This window comes from Acinonyx jubatus, chromosome A2 (genome assembly GCF_027475565.1).
Source record: "Acinonyx jubatus isolate Ajub_Pintada_27869175 chromosome A2, VMU_Ajub_asm_v1.0, whole genome shotgun sequence".
Lineage (NCBI taxonomy): Eukaryota > Metazoa > Chordata > Mammalia > Carnivora > Felidae > Acinonyx > Acinonyx jubatus.
The window spans coordinates 67,995,024-68,019,023 of NC_069383.1; the positions used below are offsets into that span (position 1 = coordinate 67,995,024).

At 35.8% G+C, this 24,000-nt stretch overlaps 1 protein-coding gene across 1 annotated transcript in view; it reads right to left on the bottom strand.

Annotated features, from left to right (window-relative positions):
• The window catches only part of SDHAF3 (succinate dehydrogenase complex assembly factor 3), a 64,253-nt gene extending 40,501 nt beyond the window's left edge, over window positions 1-23,752 (bottom strand). Inside the window, exon 1 of the mRNA XM_015066550.3 lies at window positions 23,438-23,752. Coding sequence (XP_014922036.3) covers window positions 23,438-23,731 — 294 coding nt within the window. The 5' untranslated portion in view covers window positions 23,732-23,752. The remainder of the gene's footprint in view (window positions 1-23,437) is intronic.
• Between the last annotated feature and the right edge of the window lie 248 nt (window positions 23,753-24,000).

The window sequence follows — 24,000 nt, forward strand, 5'->3', positions numbered from 1 at the left end:
AGGTCATTAGGTAAAAATTAGGCAAATATGAATAAAGGATGAACTTTGTTAGTAACAGTGTAACAATACTGGTTCATTGGTTGTGACAAATACGCCATACGTTTTGAAAAATGGCAATATAATCAAGTCTAAAAAACTCAGCCCAAAATTTTCAAAAGCAACAAGACTTGAAATACAAATTTACATTCACAACTGTTAATGATGAACACTTTGCCTTAAATGCATATTGTGATTTAAATGTTAGCTAATGGTAAGACATACTCAGAATTTATAAAACAGTAAGTATATATAAATCTATGCCCCAAAAGCATAAAAACCACAATTCTAGAAAATTATGAGTAGATTAATTAGATGTGATACACATTAAACATCAGGTGCTAGAGATACAAGGATAATCATACAATTTGATTCAAAGCAGCTTATAATTTAGTGATCAAACAGACAAGTGAAAAGGTAATTAGCACACAATGTAATAAAAAACAGTAAGAAAACACCTGCCAAAAATAGAAATGAATACAGAGTTCAATGGGAGCACTTGGGCTGAGAAATGAGACATGAGGCAGAGAATGTGCCTGGAACAAGGTGCCATCTAAGATGACACTCAAGGGATAAGAAGGTGGTCAGCTAAATAGGAGGAAGTTGTCCCAGAAAGAGGGACGAGCATGTACAGAAGTCTAGAGCTATGTTGTCCGAGAGTATAGCCATAAGCCAACATGAGTATTGAACGCTTGAAATAGGACTACTGAGAACCTGAATTCTTAATTTTATTTCATTTAAGACTGAAGCAGTTCAACATAGTAAAGAGATCAATTCTCCAAGTTTAACACAATTCCTATCAAAATCCCAGAAATGCTTTTTGTAGGCATAGACAAGCTTATCCTAAAATGTATATATGGAAAAAAGGGTCTTAGAATAGTTAAAACAATTTTGGAAAAGAAAAATAAAATGGGAGGAGTCACCCTTCTTGATGTTAAGACTTACTATATCACTACAGCAAACAAGACAGTGTGATGGAGGGACAGCCATACAGATCAATGGAACAAATTAGAGAACCAAGGAACAGACTCACCCAAACATGCCTAAATGATTTTTTAACAAGGTGCAAAAGCAATTCAATGGAAGAGAAATAGTCTTTTCAACAAATGGTGCTGAAGCAATTGGACATCCATAGGCCAAAAAAATATGAACCCTGAGCTAAACCTTACAGTGCATGTATAATTCAAGATGGATCACTGGCTTAAATGTTAAACATAACTATAAAACTTCCAGAAAACAAACAAACAAACAAACATAGGAGCAAATCTTCAGGACCTAGGAGTAGGTGAAGACTTTTTGACTTGACTCGAAAAATATAGTCCATAAAAGGAAAAAATGATAAACTAGACTTCAAAATTTAAAACCTCTGCTCTGGGGGCACCTGGATGGCTCAGTTGGTTAAGCGGCCAACTCTTGACTTCGGCTGAGGTCATGATCTCACAGGTTTGTGAGTTTGAGCCCCACATCCGGCTCTGTGCTTACAGCTCCAGGGCCTGCTTCAGATAGTCTGTCTCCCTCTCTCCTCCCCTCCCTAACTCACATGCAAGCATACTGTCTCTCTCTCTCAAAAATAAATGTTATAAAAAATTAAAAAACAAAAAACAACCTCTGCTCTGAAAAAGACTGTTACAAGAATGAACAACAAATTATAGACTAGAGGAAATTTTTGCAAACCACATATCTGACAAAAGACTGGTATCTAGAATACATATAAAGAATTCTCAAAACACAACACAAAAAAAATCCGATTAGAAAATGGGCAAAAGGCATGCACAGACATTTCAAGGACAATATGGCAAATAAGCACATGAAAAGATGTTCACCATCGTAAGTCACTAGAAAAATGCAAATTAAAACACAGTGAGAGATCACTACACAACTATCAAAATGGCCACACACACACACACACACACAAACTAGCCAATTATACATTACAGGTAGGTATATAAAATGGTACAGTCACTCTGGAATATAGTTTGACAATTCCTTTCGAATGGGTTTGCACTGCAAGTCCAGCAACTGCTCTCTTGGGGATTCCTTCCAGAAAAATTACAACATTTTCATACAGGAGCTTATATGCAAATGTTCACAACAGTTTTATTCGTAATAGCCAAGAAATGCAAATTATGCAAATGTCCTTCAATGGACAATGGTTTCACAATGGTTAAGCCATCTGTGGAACCATGTGTACCACAGAATACTACTCAGCAATTAAAAAGAACAAATTATTGACACACAAAGCAATTTGGATGAACCTCAAGGGAATTATGCTATGTGAAAAAGCAAATCTCAAAAAGTTCCACACTTTATGATTATTTATACAACATTCCTGAATAGCAAAATTACACAGGTGGAGAAGAGATTAGTAGTCCCCAGGGATTAGGGATGGGGAAGGGATGGGGCGAGTGTGGCTACAAAGGGGTGGCCCAAGCCTTGTGATGATAGTACAGATCTGTATCATCATTGTGGTGGTGCTTACACAGACTTCCCATATAAAATTGCATAGATCAACATACACAGCCACAAGTGCATTTATAACTGCAGAAATAAAAATAAACCATCTGGGGTATAAACAATGTAAATTAGATCTGATAATGTACTACAGTTATACAAATGTTAACACTGGGCAAAGGTAGCTTAACACCCCCCCCCCCCCGTACGTATCTTTGCAACTTCTTATAAATCTATAACGAATTCAAAATAAAGTTAAAAAAAAAAAAACAAAACCTGAACCAGCATAAAATATTTTCCCAGTAAACACAAACTTCTTGTTTTGATAGGAAACATTTTACTTTAACAACTGCATTGTGTAAGATATTACTGTGTTGTACTAGGGGAGGAAAGTGCAAGCATTACTTGTAGCACTACACACAGGCACACAGCTAATCTAGTTAGTGTCCACAGACCGATTCAGTTCAAGTGATCTCTAATGTCATGCACATTAGAATACTTGATGCAAGACAGCATGACTTACAGTATAACTATCGATTGGTAATTAAGTCAAAATACCTCTTTTAAAAATTATATATAATTACATTTGTTTCAGCTTAAAACTCTAGTATGGACAACTTTAAATTTAAAAGAAAGACATATTAATGCAGAATTATACAGAATTGAATAGATCCAAAAGCCAGAAGAACTGGAAGAAGCTATTACAAATTTCATGATGAATGGAAAATGTAATTTACTAGAGCAGAGCAAAATGAGAAAGCTGTTTGGTTTTGTGCCAATTATTAATTTATAGCCGCTCTGCTCCAAATTCACCAAAAGCCTACTTTGTGAAATGGACCTGGGCCCTTTAAATACTTTCCTTCTGCCTGCTGGCGCAGTGCTACACTTTGTCAGTAGAGGGCACAGGGGAGACACTGCCTGGGTAAAGGGCTCTGCCTCCTGGCGCTTGATCTAGCAGGGCGCCTCCAGAACTCTCAGCTCACACAGTGCCTGGTGGCCAAACCACCAGTAGCCAACAGCTCCCCTCTTCAGTGAGGCATCTCCCTGTATACAGCTTGGGTGCTAATTTCCGGCAAGTTCCAAATGACAGATTTCTAGCAAGGTCTGCCAGCACGGCACCACGGCAACTTCTCTGTCATCCAGTGAGTTATAGCTGTGCCCCCTCCAGCAAGGTCTGGATCTAAGCTCTTACTTAAGCTTAGTGGAACATTTTCATGGGTATTTCTTAGGAGTGCTGTTGGCAGCCCTAACTTTTCACGTTATGTGGCCAATAATTCTTTTAGGTTTAGATTTCTATAAGATCCAAATATCTTGCCAGGTCTAATTTGTACTTTCTAGCAAAATGGGTCTAAAGCAAATATTCTTTTTATTTGGAAGATGGAGAAAGTAAAGAATAAACTATGAAACATAACAAAGGTGATAGAGCCAAATCAGTGGACAGAGTCCAAAACTAAAAAAATCTTGACTAAATTCAGTACTTTATTCATAAAACTACAGTATACCACTTCCCTACCAAAACCATCACCTGATAAACTTTAAGTGGATAAAAGTATAACAACCACACATTCTGGTTGGTTAGAGGATCATCCTGGTTCATTACCACTGTTCTCACATTTCATCCAGTTTAAAATGTGTCCTGAATTTTGTCACTTTTTACCAAAATATTAGCAGTTGCATTAAGACAGCTGGGGTGGTATTGGCATACCTCCATTTTGTACTTCTGACTTCAGCCAGTCGAGTCTAGTAGTGACAGAGATGCAACAAAGATAAGCTCTCAGTTTAAGTGGTTAAATCTGGAAGATGACTATTAATAATTCACAACTCTTGCCTAACCCTTTCCTGATGCAGTATAAGTAACATATTCTTTTTGAAGATGGCATGCAAGGCCTGACTGATAAGCAAGTGCACTCAGACACAAACGCTCCAGATTCATAACTTCCTGGTCCAGAGTAGACCGAAATTCACTCTCTTGGAGGTAAAATATCTGACATTATTGTCAGTGCTACTCAAATTCTGTTAAAAAGCTCAACATCATTTTTACAGTGATAATACAAGTATGTTTTGGTGTAGTGCCAAAGAAACAGAGATTATTAAATTTAGAGACTCTTAGAGAAGGAATGTACGGTATTTGTAATTAGTTGTGGTGCATATGTAATTTATAACTGTGCCCAAACTGTGATATTCTAATCAGAACAGTACCTGTTGTTAAAACTAACACTTCTTACGAATCTGTAGTTTCACAGTAAAAGTAATCCACAAAATTCTGTAACAAGGCTGACACTGAATGCAATGCTTCAGCACAGTTGTATCAACTTTCTGTTTGTGCTGCCTATTATCTACAGATGTAAAGGCGTGCCCGGGTGGCACAGTCGGTTAAGCGTCCGACTTCAGCTGGGTCATGATCTTGGGGTCCCTGAGTTTGAGCCCCGCGTCGGGCTCTGTGCTGACAACTCAGAGCCTGGAGTGTGCTTTGGATTCTGTCTTCCTCTCTCTCTGCCCCTCCCCTACTCACACTCTGTCTCTCTCAGAGATAAACATTAAAAATTTTAAAAATATTGGAATTTTAAAAAAACTAACTTGTACATCAACGTAAGAGTTCTACAATAATATTGAACATTTTTGTAAACAAGTTTTTAAATTCTGGTTGCATTTTGTTCAAATCAGTAGGAATTCTTTATGAGACAAAGAAGCAAAAAGTTTAAGCTTTTAACTTACAACAAATGGCATTTTTAAAAAACAAAGTTTGTAAACAAGAAGATTGAAATTCGTTGCTACTAAAAGAAACATTAAATTTTAAAAGCACAAACAGCATATAAGATTTAATTCTGAAATTCCATCATTACATATCTATTACAACTTTTGACAGCCATCTTTTAAAGGAGATATTTATAAATGGATATATTTATACTCACACTAAAATGGATAAAAATTGAAAAGGCCTATGATTTTCGAGCATCTAAATTTGGCAAAACATTCAAAATAATCATAAAGACAACTTATCTGACAAGGTCTGTCTTGTAAAAATATTTGTCAAAGAAAGTTACTCTAAATGGAGATTAAAAGATAGTACCTGTTAAAATATTTGGGCTTAAATAGTGATACCTTAAAGTACAAAAAAAAAAAAAAAAGGTTAATTTGAGAAATCCTCCATTGAGCAGAATTACCTTTAGCTCCTTTGATATCTCAGTACCTACAGAAAGATGTTTTTCTCAAAGAAGTCAACAATTCAAAGCTGTTAATGATAAAATGTAACTTTGAAAAGGCTTGCAGGCAATTTTAAGGAAAAATTTTAAATAACAAAACAATATTGCCAAAATTGTGTTCTTCAGGAAAAAAGTGACACAGTATTATAGACAGAAACAGCTAAAAAGAAAGGATATTACTATATCCCAAGAGTTATTATCCTACTTATGTTCTTTTTGTATTGTTCATATAATCACTATAAAGGGGGGGAGGTGCCTTAAAGTAAACAGATACATATAATTTTTATATTTTGAAAATTTATTTTTGGAAAGTTTTCATAAAGAACTATTGTATAGGTCTATCAATAAAAGCCAAATTTGTAGGTCAATAAATATACCTTTTATATATGTGTATGTGTGTTGTACAATTTTACTTTAATGCTTTACACCCAGGTGTCCCACTTTTGACAAATTATACAATACAAAAAGAAACACTTGCACACTGAAAAAGGCCATAATGTTTCTAGCCACAGGTAAAAAATGCCATGCCATTCCCTTTTTTCAAACTAGATAATCATCTAATGTTCAAAACAAAATTTCCACAACCTTTCCAAATTTTTACTTTGTCTTTTTCAGGTCAAATGATGACCTTTAAATTTTTATTAAAAGTACACTGTTTTAGTAAGAATCACAAATATTAACTCAAAAACAATAATGTATTTTGGTAGCTATCTGCCTTGAAAGATTGTCAACTCCAGAAAACAAAGATTATACCTGGTGAAATTTTTTATGATTATGAATTATCAGTGTCTACAGTGGTATATGAAACATGGCAAGCATTAATATTTACAGAATGAAATGAATTTCTTAAATTAAGACAAGGGCACTTGCACAGAAGATCTGACAATGATAGTGAAAACAGTAAGCCTGAGACAACCATTCAAAATTCTAAGCAAGTTAACATAAAAGAATGTATGTTGCATCAATTCCTTAATTTCTAAAATAAAGTCAAATAAAAGTCCACAAACTGGGTTTGATACATTTATAAATAGTAAACAACCAAGCGAAATTTCCCCTAAACTGACTAATCAAGAAAAAATACACTTACCAAAAAAATTATTTTAAACACTATTCAGGGGAAACCCATAAAACCTTCAAAAATGGATTAAACCTGTATACAAGAAAATAGAAAAAAAAGTTCTACTTTAAAATTAGTGAAAACATTTAAAATCCTTTAAATGGCAAGAACATTTGATATAGATATACATATTTATATGAGACAATACAAACAGGAAAATTACTAGCTGCAACATGAAAAGACAAAACACTATTTCAGATAAAATTTTTTTTTTAGTTTTTTTAATATATATTTTTTTAACGTTTATTCACTTTTTGAGAGACAGAGACAGTGTGTGAGCAGGGCAGGGGCAGAGAGAGAGGGAGACACAGAATCCGAAGCAGGCTCCCGGCCTGAGCTGTCAGAACAGAACCCGACACGGCCCGACACGGCCCAACACGGCCACCCGACACACCGACACGGGGCTTGAACTCAGGAGCCATGAGATCATGACCCGAGCCGAAGTCGGATGCTTAACTGACTGAGCCACCCAGGCGCCCCTATTTCTGATAAAATTGAAATAAACTTTTCTGAAATTCATTCAACAGCCTTTCCAGATATAAGGATCTTCTGCCATCATGTGGAAACTTCTGAAATTACACTTCACAAAAAATACCAGTATCTCTTCTGATACTGGAAAATTCCAGTGTCTCGGTAGAAGATTTGTTTCCCAATATTAGAATCCAGTTATAAACAAGATACATATTCTTAGAAGAATTTAGTGAAAATGATTATGCACAGTTGCTCTTAGCTCCTCTCTTCTTCCTGAGAGAAGATGGTGTTGACTGCAGCTTAAGGAAACTGCATGACGGACACTCAACCTCTTTTTTGTTTCCAAGACTCTTAGCAATTATGGCTATCCTAGGTCTCTTGCAGTTCATGATCTTAAATTCCTTAAATATTTGTTCCTCACCTCTTCCCCACTTTAGGCACTTTAAAAACTATCTTCAATGGAAAAGGAAACAGGAATATAAAACTACTTTAACTTGTCCTGAGTAATTAAGAACTACACATGTTGGTTATAAATTTTATAAAGACCAAAAGCTTAGTAACAGCTACACAGCAACAACAACAACACAATTATAAACTGTACCTACATTCATATGCCTAGTGACTGATCAATATATCTAGACAAAAACATGAATTAAACTGCTTGGACTAAGCCTAGTACCCTATGAAATTTAACACTGAATTCTTATGTATTTATGAAATACAATTTAAGAATTCTCGTATCAGGGTAAAAAACTTTGCATAACTCTTAATCTTTATAAAGGCTATACACATTCAACTGATTAATTTTTTAATCTAACTATGGCTATTAGTATGTTTGGTCTTCATCTGAAATATAATCACACAAATTTTCTTTTGGGAAAAAAAAGACAAGATTCACTGAACATCTTTTATAAGCAAAACACTGTCCCAGGAGCTTTAAAAAGTACACAAAGATAGGTAAAACAGAATTTTTGTCCTCAAGGGGTTTACCATCTACTAGTGCCAAAAGAACGTGCATAAATAACTATACTACAATGTTGAAACATTATCAAAACAAAAATGCCAAAAAAAGAATGTTTTAGGAAATTAGAAGATAGAGTTTTGTTATATACTGAAGAATTAAGAAAGAGTAGATATGAAAGTACTGAAGCTGTTGTAAAAGATATTTTAGGATTTGGCCATATGGAAAAAGGAAAACATTTAGACCAAATGAATAGTGAAAGTCAAAACAACTTCAAGTCACATTTAGAGAACAGTCAGTCAAATGTGACTGGATCGTAGGCTACATGGTAGAGAATATTGAGATGGAAGGAAAAATATATTCAAGCCAGATTTTGCAGAGTTTCAAACTCTAGGTTAAAGAGAGGCCAATGGGAAAACAATGATGATTTTTGACAAAAGCAATGATACGGTCAAAGTTGTGTTTTATAAGCTGACAATTAAAAGAGATGAGGCAAGATTATTTATGATATTGCTATAAACATCTAGAGGTAATGAGAATGCAAATAGGTCAGGGTTCTGATATGGTAATAGGAAACAAAATCAACAGAATTTAGCAACTAATTGGATATAGGAGATAAGAGAGAAAGAAGAATTAAGAAAAATGAAATCACAAAATTTGTTTTTAGCACCATCAACAAATCTTGCCTCCTTCCTACCCCACACCAGAGGTTAAGTAGCTAGCATTTATTGAGAACTAATTATGGCTCAAGGCAACCGTTGTGAATACATTATCTTACTGACTCCTTAACCTCAGAGGTAACTACTGCTGGTATTCCCATTTTACTGATGAGGAAACAGGCTTGGAGTGGTTAATCAAATTATCCAAGGTCACAGGGTATGTGACTGGACTAGTCAATGTCAGATAATCATTAAAGTGTTACTAATAACAGTTTACAATGGAATCTCCCACAGGGAGATTTTTAATGTTTGTGAGAGAGAGACAGAGCGAGCAGGGGAAGGGCAGAGAGAGGGAGACACAGAACCCAAAGCAGACACCAGGCTCTGAACTGTCAGCACAGAGACCAACACAGGGCTCCAACTCACGGACCACCAGATTGTGACCTGAGCAAAGTGGGACACTTAACCTACTGAGCCACCCAGGTGCCCCGGGGTAAAAGAAACTCAAAGATAAAAAGATCTTTAGAATACAACAGAATGGATCCCTATGAAGGAACATCAAGAGACAAGGTAGATACACTGAGTAGAAAACTGCCTAATCATTGATGCAATTGGCTGAAGGAGTTTTCCTCCTGTACTCATACAGGTTTTTGCCCTACTGCCCAAAGACCAACATTTCCAGCTGCTATTCTTTAAGGTACAATGTGTCGCATACTATCTTACACAGTCTTGTAGCCAACTTAATAAACTCCCTAAAGATACTGACCATGTATTAATCTCTGAATCCCCTGAAAATGAGTAGGCATTGAATGAATGAGTGAACCAATAAACTCAGATGGGCTGTTTCCATCTAGTCCTCCCTGACATCGTGTGACCAACATCCTCACGCAATTCAAGGCCCATATTTGGAACAATTTCTGATTCTTTACTTCCCTTCCAGTTTTTGACCTTAATAATGTCCTCTGGACTATCCCTCAATACACTCAATTTGTAAAGACCATAGAAAAACAAATGTTTGGCTCTATTTTTGTACAAAAGGCTTTTCTCCTAAATCCCAGGACATTTCCAAAGGTTCCCTAACCCACTGACTACTCCTCCAGTTGTCAAGGAAAGGCTTTACTTTCCAAGGGACCCAACAGTACCCATGTTCAATCGAGAGAGGATTTTCCTTTGACTGACTATCCAGTAGGCTGTGCAAAGGATCTAAAAGATGCAGCCAAGTTCCCAACGCTCTCAGCTTTGATTTGTGTGTAACTTTCCCAGAGAAACAATGTAACAAATAGTAGTTAGGCTCCCCAGACAGCCTTGCAGAAAAAGTCTATTTAACCACAGAGCAGTTAGAATATTACACAACAGCAAATATATTTTATGTTTTCACTATAAATATACCATGTTTATGCTATATTATGGACTAAAGAGATGTTTACGGCTAATTCTGGTTAACACCATTTTAAAATCCACAAAAGGAGGACACATTATCATTAGTATCTTCCAAGTATTAAGCAGAGCAATAAACTACTGGGAATCAAACTACAGAGAGTAGAAAGCTAACAAACATAACTAAAAAGCAACATATACATCTACTACTATGACTACAAAGATAAAACAAAAAGAAAAACAAAATATTAGGATTTGGGATACAGTTTGCTTTTAAGATAGAAAAAAACTAAATAACTTTTTAAACTTTGGATAACTTCACACTAGCCCAGTGAATATTTAAGAAAATATAGTTTAAAAATATACTGTAGTTCAATCTTACTATATGAACACTGCTACCTCCTTAATTTAGGGTGTAGAGCACATTTTGATAGCATTTAGTTGAAAAGAATAGAACTAAAATAATCTGGTGTGTCTCACTCATCAAAAGTGCCAAATCTGAATTTGTTCTTCACATCAAACAGAAATTAAATTTTATTCTTTTTAGACACACGCCATCGACATGTGTAGACATACCCTATTTAAAACAAATTTGATGTATGCAAATGCAGGTTTACACAAAGAAACAAATTATGGGCTGATTATTCACCACAAAAGGATTCACAAAGAATTCCCTTACTTAATAGTAAGTTTGCCAGTATATTTAAAGTATAGTTACATTAAAAAAAAATCGATTTATAAACAACTTTTCAAAAATATAGTATAAAAGTAGTTACAAAAGTATCAAGCTTCAGAAACTTCTATCACTACAATCTTTGTCCCCAAAGCTTGACAAATCTAGAAGATGAAACTGATAGATTAAATACAATAGCTGAAAATGGCATAGAAATATATATTTTTAAATAGTTCTTAATTATATACTTTTGTAACTATCCTAATAATAATCATTAAACTACCAAATTCTTCTTTAAAACTATACGCAGAGGCTGGCATAGTTAATATGGCTAAAGGTGGCCCAGAGCAAACAGTCCAGCTGCCTTCTTTATGCAGGTAAAGCAGCATCTGTACAAAAGAAGAAAAATCCAGAGGTCCCAATAAGCATCGTAGTTTTTGCTTTGTTTTCCTTGGCAGTGTTCTAAGTGCCCTGAGATATAGAAGACAATATGTAGGGAAAGGAAATCCAAATTTGATGATCCAAAAATGGAGCATTTTGGACCATTTGGGGAAGCAGGAAAGATCCTAACACCCCCAAATGGCCATTACTGGCTAATTTCTTCTGTTCTGTTCAGAGTGCACCCTAAGATCAAAGCCAAAAGCCCTAGCATCTCCACTGAAGACCAAACAGATGTTGAGTAATCTGGCAGGAAAAAAAAAAAAACAAAACAAAACAGCCTCACAATAAGGTAGTGAGGCTAAAAAAAGAAAAAGAATTTAGCCAGTAGGGAAAACTTGATGGTACAAAGGAGATAGCTTGTTGCCTAAAAAAGAAAAAAAGAGGAAGAGGAAGAAAGTGAAGAGGATGACAGGAGGAGGGGGAGATGGAGGGGTTTGAGGATGAGCGGAGGATAGAGAAAACTGAGTATCTCCACATGAATTCCAGAGTGAAGAAAACGTGGTATAGACCTCGGTCTCTACCCTCATTAGATTTAATTACAAAATTAGAACAGAATCATACTGCACTTTCTAAAAGCATCCTGGAAGTATTAACTGATTTACATGAATGAAGTAGCCAAGGGTTTTAGAGCACTCAGACACTATTATCAAAGTTATACATGTTTCCAAATTTTTTTAAATAAGTTTTTCTCACTCTGCACATCTTGCTCTTAGCTTTGTAAAGGCATTTAAAGATGTTCATGGTATTTTTTATAAGCAGTATTAACTGGGGTCATTGGCTAGGAATCCTGAGCTATCAGTGTATGTATCCATTGCTTATGAAATGGCTAAGTAACATACACAAACTATCACGGCCCATGCTGGGAAGTGTGAGGCAGTGAACAAGATGCCTTTTGGAGGAGTCATGGTTTAGAATGTGTGCTATGAAACTAGGCCCACTGATGCTACATGCTGACGTTGTTGTGGTTGTTTTGGGGTAAATGTATATATGTATTTGCCTTGCCATCTACTGCCAGTCTTAGTTTGGAAGGGGGAAAGTCTCTATGAGAAGTGTATGTATTTTTTTATTCAATGGGATAGTTTTTAAACAAGCTGTAGGTCTCCTCACCTTCAGCAAAATGAAGAGTCACTGCATCAAAGTCCAGAAACCTTTGTTAAACATACAGTATATAATACTCTATTTTTATTTGTTTATAATAATGAAATCTTTTTGAAGGAAAATAAAACATTTATGTGTGTATTTAAGTTCTATTCAAATAAAGCATAAATACTTATTTTTTGAGAGCACAGAAGTCAAAATGCAGTTTATTTTGGAAATGCTTCCAAGCTCTAGTGATTTACAAGTTGAGAAAAGCAAAAACTTGTAAATAAGATAAATATGATCCTCCCTTGGGAATCAAGCTAATTAAATCAACACACAATGGGAAATATCTGCATTCTCTCAGGCCCAGATGACAAATTAGGTAGCTGAATCTATTAGCACATTAATAGCAATAATGATAATAAAGCTTTGACAGAAATAAAGTGCTTACAATGAAAATAATAAAATAATAAACTATTCAGAGGGGGCAAACTTGCTGATATGCGTTCAGCACTATCCAGGAAAAAAAAAGCAGTGAAGCAATAGAACCCACGATGTTTTCTGCTGCAGATACAGTGAGGCCTGATGAAAAATTTCTCATGCCTACCCACTTCCCATTATTTTAATTCCATGTTTACCAGGCAACCTTCTAAATACTAATTCAGTTTCCCAGAAAGCTTAATAGAGGTCCACAATCCTGCACTTACAATTCTGATGTCAAAAAAGTTTCAAAAAAACAACAGCTTTTTCAGAACTTATCAGGCAACAAATCTTAACCTAAATGGACATGAGCCCTTTATTTATTCTATTTAATATTAACTGTCAAATATTTTACTATAGAAATATTAACATATTTGATTACAGGTACGATCCCAGGTTCCACTGGAGTATTTCATAAAATTCAGTCATACTCCTTATTACCTTTCTAAAAAATCTAAAAAATTCTGAATTCTGAGATCTCTGTAAAAGAGATCCCTGGGTCGGGGCACCTGGGTGGCTCAGTCGGTTAAGCGTCCGACTTCGGCTCAGGTCACGATCTCGCGGTATGTGAGTTCAAGCCCTGCGTCGGGCTCTGTGCTGACAGCTCAGAGCCTGGAGCCTGTTTCAGATTCTGTGTCTCCCTCTCTCTCTGACCCTCCCCCGTTCATGCTCTGTCTCTCTCTGTCTTAAAAATAAATAAACGTTAAAAATAAATAAATAAATAAATAAATAAATAAATAAATAAAAAAGAGAGAGATCCCTGGGTCTAAATATAAATATTCTGACTCCTGGAAAAGAAGAGCCCCCTTCACCAGTCCCCATTCCCCCACCCACAGAAATGAATACTCTGGTTTATACTTCAATCATCATTCTGATTCATACTTCAATATTTATAAATTTAGTTAGTATGAGTCTGATGCCAACATCTCTGATCGTCTCTGGGTATATTGGTATGTTGGTACACAAAGTCCAATTGCAGACCTACAAGATCAATCACCAGGAATTATAATCACAATCTTGGGGAGCACATTCCTACCTGGAATCTCTGTCCTAAACCTGCTTACTGGCTTCCAAGCCACCAAGTTAGCCCACTCACCAGTCTTCATCCTCTCTGACTGACCTACTAGCAGACAAACCAACAGTTAACCAATCTCCCCTCTCAGTCCTGTCAGCCTGGTCCAACTTCTACAATACTTGGAAAAAAGAAAATGTGAAAAATTAAAATACAATAGATTTTTAACAGTTATTAAGTAGCAACTGAATTTTGATCAAATTAAGTTACTGGAGAATCAATGAATAGTTAAGTATGATCTCTAGGAAATTAAGCAGGAGAATATTTTTCATGTTGTTTAAAAAAAAAAAAAAAAAAACTTTATGCCAGAAAATGGCCCTGATGATTCTTTTCTGATCTCAGTTTAGAGCACTAACAATTCTAAAATAGGTCTTCTAGTGGTTAGTAACTAGATAAGGTTTAATTTTGAGCCTACATATTTTTTTTTTTACAATATTTGATAGTTTTCAGTGTACAGGTTTGTATATCCTTTGTCTGAATTATCTCTGAGTATTTAATATTTTTTATGGTAAGCAGTATTTTTAAATCTTAATTTCCAAGTTTTCATTGCTAGTATATAAAAATACAGTTAATTTTTGTGTATTGATGTTATCATACAATCTTGTTAAACTGACTAATTCCAGATTTTTTTGCAGATTCCATCAGACTTTCTACATAATCATATTGTCTGTGAATAAACACAGTTTTCTTCCTTTTTTCCAATCCAGATACCTTTTATTTCTTCTATCTTATTTCATTGGCCATTTACAATGTTGAATAGTTTTTTTCATTGCATTTACAAAACTGGATCTGGAATCTGGAAAATATGAGGTTCAAGGAAGAAAAGTATAATCATCCTTAACCATGACACCAAAAGATAAACACTGTTTCTGTTTAATTATATCATGAACAGGTTTCCATGCCGTTAATGCTTCTGAAATGCTATTGCTAGCTGCATACTAACCCATCCATCATATGGCTATGCTATCATTTCATTCTTCCTCCATCATTGAATATCTACACTGCTTTAGATTTTTCATTATTACCATATACATGCAGCACAATTAACATCCTTGTATATAAATCATAGAATGATCTCATATTAGAGTCCCTTTTACCCATTATTTTATTAAAGCTGTTAGTGTTTTCACTATCCAAGTTAATAAGTGTTTTATATTAATGCTGTTAATCATGTATCACATTAATTCCAAATATATTCCATTTGCCTTTTTAACTTTCTAAAATTAAGAAGTTCTTAATTTTATATTAATTTTAACTGTATTACAAAAACAAAATATACCATTTGCAACTACATGGATGGAACTGGAGGGTATTATGCTAAACAAAATTAGTCAGAGAAAGACAAGTATCATATGACTTCACTCATCTGAGGAATTTAAGATACAAAACAGATGAACATAAGGGAAGGGAAGCAAAAATAATATAAACACAGGGAGGAGGACAAAACATAAGAGACTCTTAAATATGGAGAACAAACAGAGGATTGCTGGAGGGGTTGGAGGAGTGGGATGGGCTAAATGGGTAAGGAGCATTAAGGAATCTACTCCTGAAATCACTGTTGCACTATATGTTAACTAACTTGGATGTAAATTAAAAAATAATTTAAAAAAATTAAAAACATTAAATCTTAAAAAAAACAAATACAATGTTTTTGTTTTGTTTTTTTCTTACCCATTCTATTACTATAAAAACATATTACCCTAAAACCAACAGAAAAGATTAGACAGAAAAATCAGTGTTACCATAAAAGTGTAAATAAGTTAAGCCAATTTGATACAGTTTTAACTCATCTAATATAAGCATATCTTAGAGGTAAAAAAATGTATTGGTCCATCCCTATCTTCAAGGATAAAATACTATTCTTACTGAGACCACTGAGGCCTAAATAAACCTTCCAAAAATTACAGAAAAATGTATGTGCCCAACTTTAACAACAGTTTAACAGATGTATCGTAGCAACTTCCATTCTCATTTCATTACTGAAAAAAATTTTGAGAAAGAAATGTGTGGCAACTAGCATCTTGGGCTAATAAACTTAAAAATAAATCATTATGTAACAATAATTAAACTTTTATTTATTAAGCTAGAGGTGTAGAAGATAAAAATATGATTAAGAAGCTTCTCTTTCCCTTAGGAAAAATACAAAAACTGGAGGAAGAATCAAATATACAAATAAACTGTTGCAAGCAAACAAGCAAAATTCAAAGGAAAAACACCAATAAACATTTTATGTTGCAAAAGTTTAATACTTTTTCGAAACATTAATTTCATGAGGTAAGAGCACAAGATTTTTGTCCTATCTAGCTGTGTGATACCAAATAGGTCATTTTACTTCTGTAAGCCTTAGTTACTTTATCTTTAAAAATGAAAGAATGGAGGTTCCAGTTTAAGATGGCAGACTGGAGAAATCCTAGCAGCAGCAGCAGCAGCGTATTTCTTATTTCCTCCCCTTCAAAACCTCCTTAACCTGATAGTAAAGAATTTCTAGAAGGAGTAATCCATAATGACTAAAGAACAATGGAGCCATTACCAGCCAAGAGATTTCAATACACTTCTCATGACAGAAAGCAGGTAGCAGAGTATAGCTCATAAAACAGTGCAGATACAGGGAGCCAAAGCTTAGAATACAGAGCAGAGAATATAGCTGAAGATGAAGCCAAACCACCAGAACCAACTGAACACAAATACAGGTAGGTAAAGAAACTAGGAGTGAGAAGCAAATCTAAGGGAGATTAATTGAAAGTCTAACCCTGAAAGTAAGTTTCCAATCAACAAGCCTATCTGTATGCAGAATTCTGTTTCTTACTGCTTTATTTGTAAATAAGGACAGATGACCAAAATTCACAAGGTATTTGAGACATAATAATGAAATAAAATGAAAAACGTTCAATTACAGAGATAAATAAGGAATAAAAAATATTGCTTTTTATTATAACCGTACTATACTAATTTTTAACCATCTGCGTACATTACCTTGACTTTTTTAAGTGCATTAACTGAAAATAAAAAATGAATTTATTTTAGCAATCCGAAGCTCCCTTTCAGTCAATTCTAATACTCTCTATGTAAAATTTCAGACATTTATTCTTCTTAAGCAACTGTAAAATATATTTTAAAAAAAATAGTATGTTAAACCAGTAAACCTATGCATATACAATCCTTTATCTTCTTAAATTCTGTGCAAACATTTATTTTAAATTTTTAAGACTGTGTGTTATGTATACACACACACACACACACAGATCTATTTTCTTTTCTTTATTTTTTTAGGGTGCCTGACTGGCTCACCCAGTAAGACACCTGACTCTTGATCTTGGGGTCGTGAGCTCAAGCTCCACATTGGGTGTAGAGATGTATTTTAGAACCATAACCACTAGCATATTAATATTATTATACTACCATTATTTTAAACCTGAAAAATCAAATAAATTTTAAATCATTTAAATAAAAGAAATACACCTCTATGTTTCAGTAATGTCAATACATGCAATATTGATCAAATTGGGATTTTTAAAATACCTTTAGCTATTTATAACACAAGCATTGTTATAACACATCTCGTGACATCAATAAAAGTTAAATATTCCTAAATAAAAACAACATCTTAAAAGCATCACTACAAAGCCAAATACCTCAGAAAGGGGAAAAAAATTTATGTTCCAAAGATAGACAGTTTCATATCCTCTCCTTTATCCCCTTTTCCACATTAGATAAGGATCACAATATGGCTAAAAATTTTTTAAAGGTAAAGCTTAATGAAGAAAACATACATCACCGTTCAATAAACCATCACCATCCAATAAACCATCACAAAAACACTATATTGAGGAACTTGCTGAATGAACAGCACAACTGAGAAGTTCACAAATGACTCTCTCTTACTTCATAGATGCATCCCCCAACATCTACGATCCATCTATGGAACAGAGGATTCCTTTTCTTCTGCAAGCTCAAACACAAACCACAAATCGGGATGTTAATAAGCGACAAAATGAGGTCCCCAAATCAGGTAAGAAAGGCATACAATTATAAAAACTGCAAAATACCCATTCAAGCCTAATTATCCTAAGTTAGGGAAACTCTAAATATAGGTGACATGCAACTTAATCATACATTTTTTATCTGATGATCTACTTCAAAGTTTTAAGACAAGGATATTGTGAGTTACAAATGGATGGTTACATGAACTCTGAAGCACATCCTCTTCTCAAATACAACAAAATAAAACAAAAAAGCAAATGTTACATAATATCTAGACCATCATACAAATCTACACAATTAAACATAAGGACAAAAGTACATTCCTGTGCAGAAGAGGCCAGAACCAACCAACTGCAGAAGAAAAGAACTAAACAGTTCCAGCACTATACTACTACCTTCTTTGTCTTAACTCCTAAATGTTAGTGGTCTATTTCTGCCTACCTTCGCCCAGGTTTTACCCAACCTGGGCACTTTCAACCATACCTTTGAACGACCAGCTAACTACAGATAATGAATTCCAATTCTCTATCTCCAGCCACAACCTGTCTGCTAAGTATGAGACTTATACCTCAGAACATTTCCACCTGACTGTCCCACCAAAATGCTTAACACAAAATGTACCATACTGTACTCATTCTTCATCTGCCCTTTCTACAGACCTACTCTGGTTACTGGTATCATGTTCGAAAACCTGAGAGTTATCCATTCTATTTCCTCTTCTTTCATTAATCCTCCATCAGTCACCAAGTCAAGTCCCATTCTACATTATAAAGGATAACACTTAAATCCATACTCCCCATTCTCAACACCTGTCTTTGTTCGGGCACATATATATTTGAGATTACAACATCTCTCCTAATAATATTCCCTACCTTCAATCTGACTCATCCTTCATCATTCCTTTATATTGCTGCTAAAGTGATCTTTCTAGAATATAATTCGAATCATTTCACCACTGCTTAAAATCTTTCAGGAATTCCAAATAATCCTAAAATTCAGGGACTCCTAAAATCTCCTAAAATCCTTAGGAGAATATCCTGGCTCTTGCTACCTCTCTAACTTTATCTCTTCCTAATCTCTCATATACGACACTAAATTCTAAATACATCGCTGCAAATCCTAGAAAAAGTCATACTGTTTCTGACCTCAATACCTCTGTATATGTTATTCCCACTTTTGAGAAAGTCTTTTTCTTGACATGGTAACTTTGACTTGCTCAAGACTCAACTAGACATTATATGTGGCCCTCAACCATCTCCACTCCCTACTTGCTCCCATCGCATTTAACACTTTCATACTGTATTAGAATATTTTTAATGTTTATTTATTTTTGAGAGACAGAGTGAGCAGGGGAGGGGCAGAGAAGGGGGAGACAGAGGATCTGAAGCGCATTCTGTGCTTACAGCAGTGAGCCTGATGCAGGGCTCGAACCCACTTTAGCTCGTGACCTGAGCTAAAGTCAGATGCTCAACCAACTGAGCCACTGAGGCGCCCCTCTACTGTATTACAATTGTCTAATATACGCTACTAAATTTTGGACACCATGAAAATAAAATACAATTATTATTCATTTTTGTGTGCCACAATGCCTAGCACTTTGCCTGGCAATAATAAGATCGATATTATGATCGATAATGTGATCGATAACTACTTATAGAATGTGTAAGCAAAAAGAAACAACTTCTTTCCAGAAATAACCTCTACTATAAACATATCCCAACAGACTCAGCAAAACAGCTACTTAGGAAAAACAAAGAAACCTGACAAGAAAACAATGTACATAAACAAATGGGGCAGAAAAGGAAAAATTAAACACACAGAGTCTGTTCAGAGTGAGTCCTGACAGCAGTTTATCACTCTTCATCTCACATTCTATAACAACCATGTTTTACTTGCTATTTAATCTTCAACGTTTATTCTGATTTCCCAGAAAATAAGTGGTGAATAGTCCTTCTCGCCACAACAGGGCAGACAGAGAGGGGGGAAAAAAAGGAAAGTATTACCTAAATCAATTATTCTTCAAAACTGAGCAGTTAGAACTTTAAAAATGCAATAATAAGTAAGACCCCTCATCTACCCAGCCCCAATTCCACTGCTAAGAGTTGCCTCCTAAAAGATCTGAGGTAAGATTACAACACACATTCTCTCTAACAGATTCCCAACAACTCTTCCTGAACCTACATTTTTTTTTCTCTTATGGTAAGATATTATATAAATTCACGATTTTCTCTGTATGTAAGCATATATATTTTTATCCTTAGAAAACATGAAATACTTTCCTCCTACCTTCCCCTACGTGGTCCTTGAACAGAAAGTTCCCCAGGTGAATTCGCTCTATCATTTGCCAGTTTTCCATGATTACAAACGAAAGGAACAGAGAACTTTCCTCCTAATGCTGGGACCTCTAATATGCCTGATCCTTCCTTTCTCTTTTCCCCAGTGGTACCCATACCCAAGTTTACCCTTTAAAGTAAAGCAAATTCAGAATACATTCAAGTTCTTAAGTAATTTTAGAAATATATGAGAGAATATCAAAATCCAAAGTCCACAAAGAACAGTAAGTCTACAACTGTGTTACTCTTAATTAGCTTGACATAAACATAAGCATCAAGCTAGTAATACTTACGCGTGCCAAATATGTAATCATCATTAACCAAAACAACAGAAACCCATGCCATAAATAGTAGCATCATATATAACATAATCATAAATCAGATATTTTGAAGAACACATAGGAGAGAAAAAAAGCCCAGAAGGCTGAAGGATATCACTTGTTGGTATCACTGTGCTAGCCAAGTTCTATTCCCCTCCAAGTCATTAGAATCTTCTCTAGTCTTCATCCTTGGAAAAGCAAAACTACCTCTCTTGGCAGAATCCACCCTACCCCCCTTCTAACTCCCAGACTTGAGAAAGACTGGGCTGCCTTGAAACTGTGAGAAATATTACTTTACCCAAATAGTTAGATCACTAGGTTTAAACTAATCTTTACCCAGGTGCGAACTCATTAATTACAGGGCCCTAGCCACATTAAAATACACTTTTCTTCATTCCAAAAAAATAAATGAAAATGCTAGATCAATAATGGGGAAGAAGGGACAAGGCTTACCCACAGAAACATTCCAAGAAATAAATTCAGAGGGAATGAGGGCAATAGAAAATCACGAGAACTCAATGGCAAGATCCATCGATGAATGCTAAACTAACTGGCAAACTTTAAGGAGAAACAAAATATTTGTATATCTTCAGAGTATCCCCCAATAGATACAGTAATTTCAAAAGGGAAAATAATAACTTTACAGTGGAGAAACTTGGCAGATAATCACTTTAACCAAGCGACCACAGTTAACATCACAAACAATAAGTCATGTTGGTATGACGTGCCCTCTGATATGATGTGTTGAGGAAAACTCATCACTGTTATGGTATCACCCTCCCACTAATGCACAACATCAATCTAATCATGAGGGGGAAAAAATCAGGCAAACCCAGACTGAGAGATATTCTACAAAACAACTTACCAACATTTTTCAAAAAAGTGTCAAACACATGAAAGATAAAAGATTGAAGAACTGTCACAGACGAGAGAAAATTAAGGAGACAGGATGACTAAATGCAATGTGGGATCCTGGATTGGATCCTGCAACAGAACAAGAGCATTAGGGGATATACTGGCAAAATGTGAATAAGGCCTGTAGTTAACATCACTGTGGCAATGTTAATTTCCTTATTTTTTTAACGTTACATTCTTATTTTTGATAACTGCACCATGGTTATGTACAATGTTAATTTAATGTAAGGGGAAGCTGGATATAGAATATATGGGAACTCAGTACTGTCTCTGAAACTCTTCTGTAAGCCTAAGATTATTTCGACAGGTTTTTTTTTAAAAAAAGGCTGAATTCCTGATACCAAGCCTCGTAGGTTGATCAACACATTTTTTATTTACCTGGTTGTTTCTATTTTTATGCCTCTCTCCTCCAGCCTATTATCAATTTATTCTGAGTTTTTACTCTTGCTAAAAAACTTCCAAGTTCTTACACTTTAGGACCTCTCAAAGTGCCCTTACATCTTCTCAGCACAGTGCTAGATTCTCCTTTCTGTCCTGTCACAAACTGACTTAGCTTTTAAAATGTCACTTAAACACCCTAATTTCTTACAGATTCACTGCAATTAGCAATTTAAAAAGTGCTTATAAATAAATTTACAGACATTAATTTAGAGGCGCATAAATACTGTTATTATTTTACAGATAAGAAAATAAGACTAGGAAAAATTAAGCGATGTGAAATTTAATAAATTCCAGAACCTGAATCTGAATCCAGTTCTGGCTCCAAGACCAAGTTACCATATTAAAAGAAAGCAATTTGCATTTAAGATTCAACTTCCCTGGCTCCATGCAGTCTAATTACCTCCAACACACATGATTTTTATAAAAGTTCTAAATTTCACCATTGTCTAAATAACCATCTTGCAAACTACAATCAAGAATTCTGAGATTCAGTGAAAACGTTCTGTGTTCACTCAAACCATAATCTTTATAATTAAAAAAAAAAAACCCGACATCAATTTGGCCATCAACTTTTTAAGCTTTCAAAGAATCACTTACCTCTGTTCTTTTACTAACACTGTTTCATGCTTTCAAATACCTGAGATGACACTCTAACTCCCAATCCATTCATTTATTGATATTTGCAAATCATAACTAAGGCAATTATGCTAGGCCCCTAACTCCACGAAATATTCTAAATAGCCTTACTCTAAAAAAGGGATGGGAAGTCAAAGGGCTAATCCCCAATGCACGTGTCTGAGATTTAATGCAATGGTACAGTACAGCATGCAACAAAGCAACGAAACTTGAAATTCCCGAGAAATCAACTTTCACCTGACTTAACTCTGAGCATTTTTCTCCTCCACTGCTTGCAGTTGTATCCGGTATCTGCTATCAGTCAACTGAGAACATTATTAAGACCCGAGAAAGGGCACGGACATTTAGAAAACAGTATGGAAACAAGCCTCTAAGTCTGAAAACTACGTTACGAGAAAACCATTAATTTATTAATAGGCGCTTGCTACGTGCAAGGTACTGGAGAGGCAACAAGCTGCTTGACGGTGATTTATTCAATTTTGTAACCTCCCATCCTCATTCCTCCAGAGCCTGGCATGGGAATGAGCTCAAGACGAATTGTTTTGGAGACGCTGATATAACGGGATCTGCTCCTGCCAGGAACCGGTGGCAGAAATAGACCCGCAGGTGATGTAACTTTGGGAAGTACTGTTTGAACAGCTTTGCGCTGTTTAATTCAAACGCAACAGGCTGCCGCTGTTCGATCCTGCGTGGAGCCCGCGGGAAACCAGCAGGGACAGGAGGTCTCTCACGGGGACAAACCGGGACACCTTTGAGGGTCTGGGGCAAAGAAAAGGTGGCATTCACTTGCCTCCCATTCCTGCAAGAAACGCTGGGCCTCGTCAGAACCAACGGTCTTATGCCTCCTAAACTCGTCCTTCACGTACTGGTCACCAAGGGCTTTAAGGTCTGGGGGCAGACCCCGGTGCAGCAGCAAGATGCGCCGATACAAGGCGCGGACCCGCGAGGCGTGCCCTGCCGGCATAGAGGCGAGCGTGGACCTCACACCGCGCGCCTGCGCAAAAGGACGACGCGTACCCACCCCACTTAGAAGAGGGGTCTTTGTGAACCGGCACACGGGCGGAAGAGGGCGCGCGACCTTCATCCGGTTTGGTCCGCTCTAAAATCAGGACCTTCCGGAAACCTGAGCCGCAGTGACGGACGGGGAAATGGGCGGGTCCTTGCCTGGAGGAGGCGTGGCCTTAGTGGAGATACACCTTTGGCGCGGTTACTGAAGCCCAATTTGTTCCCGGGAGAATGGCAGCCAACCGGAGTTCTGGCGTGGGCCTTTTGTTACCCCTCAGTCACGCCACACTCTCTTTTCTATTCTTCTTACCCTCGGATACAGGCCTGGGAAAGCTTTTTTCAAAGTCG